This window comes from Rhinopithecus bieti, unplaced genomic scaffold, assembly GCF_001698545.2.
Source record: "Rhinopithecus bieti isolate Rb0 unplaced genomic scaffold, ASM169854v2 scaffold_72735, whole genome shotgun sequence".
Lineage (NCBI taxonomy): Eukaryota > Metazoa > Chordata > Mammalia > Primates > Cercopithecidae > Rhinopithecus > Rhinopithecus bieti.
Window position 1 is genome coordinate 299,974 of NW_016827539.1, and position 5,017 is coordinate 304,990.

The 5,017-nt window shown below is 57.8% G+C and overlaps 1 protein-coding gene across 1 annotated transcript in view; it reads right to left on the minus strand.

Annotated features, from left to right (window-relative positions):
* Nucleotides 1-2,106: 2,106 nt before the first annotated feature.
* LOC108523326 (uncharacterized) overlaps nucleotides 2,107-5,017 on the minus strand; it is a 6,702-nt gene continuing 3,791 nt past the window's right edge. The window contains exon 2 of the mRNA XM_017863857.1: nucleotides 2,107-3,980. Coding sequence (XP_017719346.1) covers nucleotides 2,957-3,859 — 903 coding nt within the window. The 5' untranslated portion in view covers nucleotides 3,860-3,980 and the 3' untranslated portion in view covers nucleotides 2,107-2,956. The remainder of the gene's footprint in view (nucleotides 3,981-5,017) is intronic.

Below are 5,017 nucleotides of genomic sequence, written 5' to 3' on the forward strand. Positions count from 1 at the left end.
CAGGATACACACCAGGGACCCGGCTGGGGCTCCTGCCAGGTGAAAAGGCGCGGCTAGGGGGATCAGCAGGGGAGAAAGGGGTTCATTACACCCCTGGGGTGGACTGGTCTCTGAACTGGCCTCTTTCTCTCTCTCCCCAGGCCTGCGAGGGACTTTGAAGCCTCAGAAGCCAGGCAAGTGGGGGACCCCTGGCTCTGCCCCACACCTCCTTCTGCCTCTCAGCCCTTCTAGCCCCTGCCCCCAGTGTTGCCACACTCATCTCTGCTTTCCCTCTCCAGGATATGGCCATGAAAATGGACCCCAGCCAGGTGAGGCCACTGGGACCAGGGTTGGGGGCTCAGGAGGAAGGGAGAGGGAGGCTGCTGAAAGATGGAGGGGCTGGTGGACCAACACCAGGAGCCCCATCCCTGACAGATCCCTATGTCCCTCTATCCCCTGCCTGGATCCCCAGGTCCCCCCAGCAGGGTGTGGCCCAAGGGAGCTGGGCTTTTTCCAGCCTGGCTAATGTCCCCCTTAGGTGCTGGGTCTGCCCTAGAAGCCACTACAGGCCGGTAGCTTGGCCAGGCCAAGGCCTCCTGGGTGGCGTCAGTGAGGACTGGCCTGGAGCATAGCTCCATCCCTCCCTTCCTTCCCATCTTAGGTCCCTGCAATGCGAGGGTTGCTCTGAAGCTCCTTCCCAGGCTTCCCACTCCAGGGGTCCCTTTGGACAAAGAGGGTGGCTGGGGCCTGAAATCCCAGCTCCCTCCTGCAGTGCAGAATGGCAAGTTCCCAGGTCAGTGTGGAGTGGGGGTGCCTGGGGGGCACTGGGAAGCACCTGGCCGCCATGTCCCACTCTGTCCTTGGACGCCAAGGCTCAGAGAGGGCAGTGACTTGTCACACAGTGATCTGCTGACGAGAAGCCCGAACTCTTTCCCTGGGACCCCATGTATCCCCCAGTATGGGAGCCCTTTCAATCCCTGCCCCATGGCATCCGCAGCCTCTCAAGCCCTGGGCTGGGCTCACTCCTGCCCCTGACTTTCCTCCTAGCACCGATGCCAGCCATCCAGTGGGGACTGCAACCTCAGAAAGCAGGTGTGAGTCTGTCTGTCCCCAGGCTCCACATCACAGAGGGACAAACTCTCAGCTAGGTCTATCCTCTGTCCCCACCCCAGATCAGGGTCACTCCTCCATCACCCTTGTTCCCTACGCTGCCTCAGCTATTCAGGCACCTTAAGGCCAGGAAGTCCCTCCCCGAGTCTACCCTCTTCTACCCTCTTGCTTTTTTTTTTTTTGGAGACAGTCTCGCTCTGCCGCCCAGGCTGGAGTGCAGTGGTGCAATTTTGGCTCACTGCAAAATAAGCCTCCCAAGTAGTTGGCATTACAGGCATGCACTACCATACCTGGCTAATCTTTGTATTTTTTGTAGAGACGGCGTTTTGTCACATTGGCCAGGCTGGTCTCGAACTCCTGGCTTCAAGTGATCAGCCCGCTTCAGCCTCCCAAAGTGCTGGGATTACAGGTGTGAGCCACCGCGCCCGGTCTCTTGCTGCTCTGTTTCTTCTGGTTCCACTCCCTGTGGACACAAAAAGTCCCTGCTTCCCCTTCAGAGTCCCTAAGGTCCATCTTTGGCCCCCAAGGAGTCAGGGGAGACCTGGGTCCTCCGCACTGACCTTCTTTCTCCTCACAGGGCACCAGCTATGGACCAGGAGCAGAAACAGGTGAGGAGGCCCTTCCTGGAGTTCCTCCCCTCCCTTCCACTCCTCTTCCCTTCTCTTCCTTCTGCCACCCCAGGAAGAGGGGAGGCCAGGGCAGTGGCTCTCGCTGACCCCCATCTCTGAGTCACAGTTTTCTCTCCCCCAGGTTTTTTTTTTTTTTGAGACGGAGTCTTGCTCTGCCACCCAGGCTGGAGTGCAGTGGCCGCATCTCAGCTCACTGCAAGCTCCGCCTCCCGGGTTTACGCCATTCTCCTGCCTCAGCCTCCCGAGTAGCTGGGACTACAGGCGCCCGCCACCTCGCCCGGCTAGTTTTTTGTATTTTAGTAGAGACGGGGTTTCACCGTGTTAGCCAGGATGGTCTGATCTCCTGACCTCGTGATCCGCCCGTCTCGGCCTCCCAAAGTGCTGGGATTACAGGCTTGAGCCACCGCGCCCGGCCCCTCTCCCCCAGGTTTTAACGGTGGCCTCGAGCTACAGAAAATTGGTGAGTCCTCCTGGGCTCCCCCATGTCGGGCAGAAGCTGGCATCTCCCTCATGCCTGAGTCAGTGTGTCTGTCCACATCCCCCATCTATGAGCTGGTCACCTGGCCCTCCTGATGCTGTCCCTGTTCCACTAGCCTGTCCCTAGCTCCTCTGCAATCTCTGTCCTGCAGGTGTTGGTAATGGGAATGGTGTCCTGGAAGCCAGGGTCTTCCCCGAGGCCCACCCACAGCCAGGTGTCTGGGAGCAGGGGTGGGGGTGGGAGAGTTGGGCTTAGAGCCCCAGCCTGGCCTCTGACACCCTCTTTCCTCCTCCAGGGTTCCCTGGGGCCAAAAGTTTTAGGAATGGTGAGTCAGACCCAGGGGACAAAGTGCAGTGGGGTTGGGGAGACAACAGCCCAGGGGCTAGGCGGGAATGACCAGAGTCTCTTGCAGGGGATGGGGCAGAAGCTCTGGTGCACCCCAAAGCAGGAACTCCAGTCCCTGAAGGAAATGGTAGGCAATGAGCCTTCAGGGAGCAGAGCCAAGTCCAACAGGGGCCAGGGGATCCCAGTTCCTGTGGGCAAGGGTGCCCATGCCAGCTTTCCTCCCCACAGTGCAGGCCGGGGTGCTGTGGGACTCTCGCTGGGCCACCCTTCAGGTCTGGGGGGCTGGCTTGAAGCCTGGATATCAGGCTGGAGGTGAATATGCTGAGGCCAGGAGCCAGCCAGGTAATGGGATGCCTGGAGGAGTGTGTTGGAGCCATTAGAGGTGGCTTCAGGGAACTGGGCCCTGGGCCCAGGTCTACCCACAGCCCCACAGAGATGGAAGGTACAGCCCTCTTGGCGGAGGGGATGGAGTGAGTGGGAAGAGGCCAGGAGGGCATAGGCAGGAAGGAGCAGGAAGGAATGGGGCTGGAGGAGAGGCCAGCAGAGTCCGGGACCCCGAGAGCCAGCCCGGACACTGGACCAAGAAGGGAAAGTGATGGAGCTGGGCCATCAGGGACTCAGTTCTCCACACTCTGTCCCTCTCCCCACGGTCCTCTGAGAAGCTGAGGCAGAGCTGAGCCCTGGGTCCTCCGGGGAGGGGGTCTCCCAGAGCCTGGGTTGAAGCTGGGGTGGACGGAAGCTCTCTGGTGACCCGAGTGCCCCGATCTGTCCGTCTGTGCCGTAGGGGGCCCTGAGGTGAAGAGAGGCAGCAATGGCCAGCTGGGGAATGGCTACGGAGGTGAGAGGGAGGTGCAGTGGCCGAGCCGCCTGCCCAAAGGCCCCCCATGGTCACCCCTCCAGCCGCAATGGGGGACACCCAGCCATTGGGAAGGAGAGCAGATTCTGCCACCTGTAGGTGGCTGCTGAGTGACTGACCCCAGAAGCTCAGGTCCCTGGGAGGGGAGGAGGGGCAAGGCCTCACCGGGGCCCCACCCCTCCCTAGCCCGGCTCTATCTCTTCCCAGGCCGCTGCCCTCTGGGGAAATGCTGAGCACTGCAGTGCCCCTGCGGGTCCTGAGGGCCTCTGCCTCACACCTTAGCCCGCCCAGCAATGAAGACAGACCCTCGGGCTTGGCCTCTGGTGCCGCCTGGCCGTCGATCTCCTCCGTGCTAGCACCACAAACACGCTTCCCTGCTTGCCTCTGCGTGCCATGCAAGGGGCTTGCTGACCAGGGTGGGAGTGGCATGGGCCTGCAGCCACTGCCCAGTACCTCATTCATTCATTCGACAAACATCAATGAGGCCATGTGCCAGGGACCATGATCCCAACAGGAGAAACCATGAGAAGCAGACAGACTCCATGGACGCCTGCCCTCACGGAGGGCATCGCTTGGTCACCGCCTAGTGGGGGAACCACATCCAAGTTAGGGGACTTATGCATGGAAAAGAACACTTCATTCTTTGTGTTCTGATTTATAATCGATTTATTAAAGTTGTTAGATAAAAATCTCATTTTCCTTAAGCCTTTATAGTGGCCTTTCAGATATGGTATTGACTAATAATTTGGAAAATTATAAAATTCACTTTCACATTTTTTGATGAATGATCATTAGATTATAAATTTCACAGCTTGGCCAGGCATGGTAGGTCACACCTGTAATCCCAGTATTTTGGGAGGTTGAGGTAGGAGGATTGCTTGAGCCTACAATTTTAAGACCAGCCTGGGCAATATAAAAAATAAATAAGTAAATCAAAACAAATATGAATTTCACAGCTAGACTTTTCCCTAAATATTTTGCATGCCTTAAATGCATGCCCCATCTCTATAAAAAATAAATAACTAGGCCGGGCGTGGTGGCTCACGCCTGTAATCCCAGCATTTTGGGAGGCCGAGGTGGGAGGATCACGAGGTCAGGAGATTGAGACCATCCTGGCTAATACGGTGAAATCCCATCTCTACTAAAAACACAAAACATTAGCCAGGCATGGTGGCGGGCGCCTGTAGTCCTAGCTACTTGGGAGGCTGAGGCAGGAGAATGGCGTGAACCCAGGAGGAGGCGCTTGCAGTGAGCCAAGATCGCGCCACTGCACTCCAGCCTGGGCAACAGCGTGAGACTACATCTCAATAAATAAATAAATAAATAAAATAGGCAGGGCGTGGTGGCTCAAGCCTGTAATCCCAGCACTTTGGGAGGCCGAGACGGGCGGATCACGAGGTCAGGAGATCCAGACCATCCTGGCTAACACGGTGAAACCCCGTCTCTACTAAAAAAAAAAATACAAAAAACTAGCCGGGCGAGGTGGCAGGCGCCTGTAGTCCCAACCACTCGGGAGGCTGAGGCAGGAGAATGGTGTAAACCCGGGAGGCAGAGCTTGCAGTGAGCTGAGGTCCGGCCACTGCACTCCAGCCTGGGCGACAGAGCGAAACTCTGTCTCAA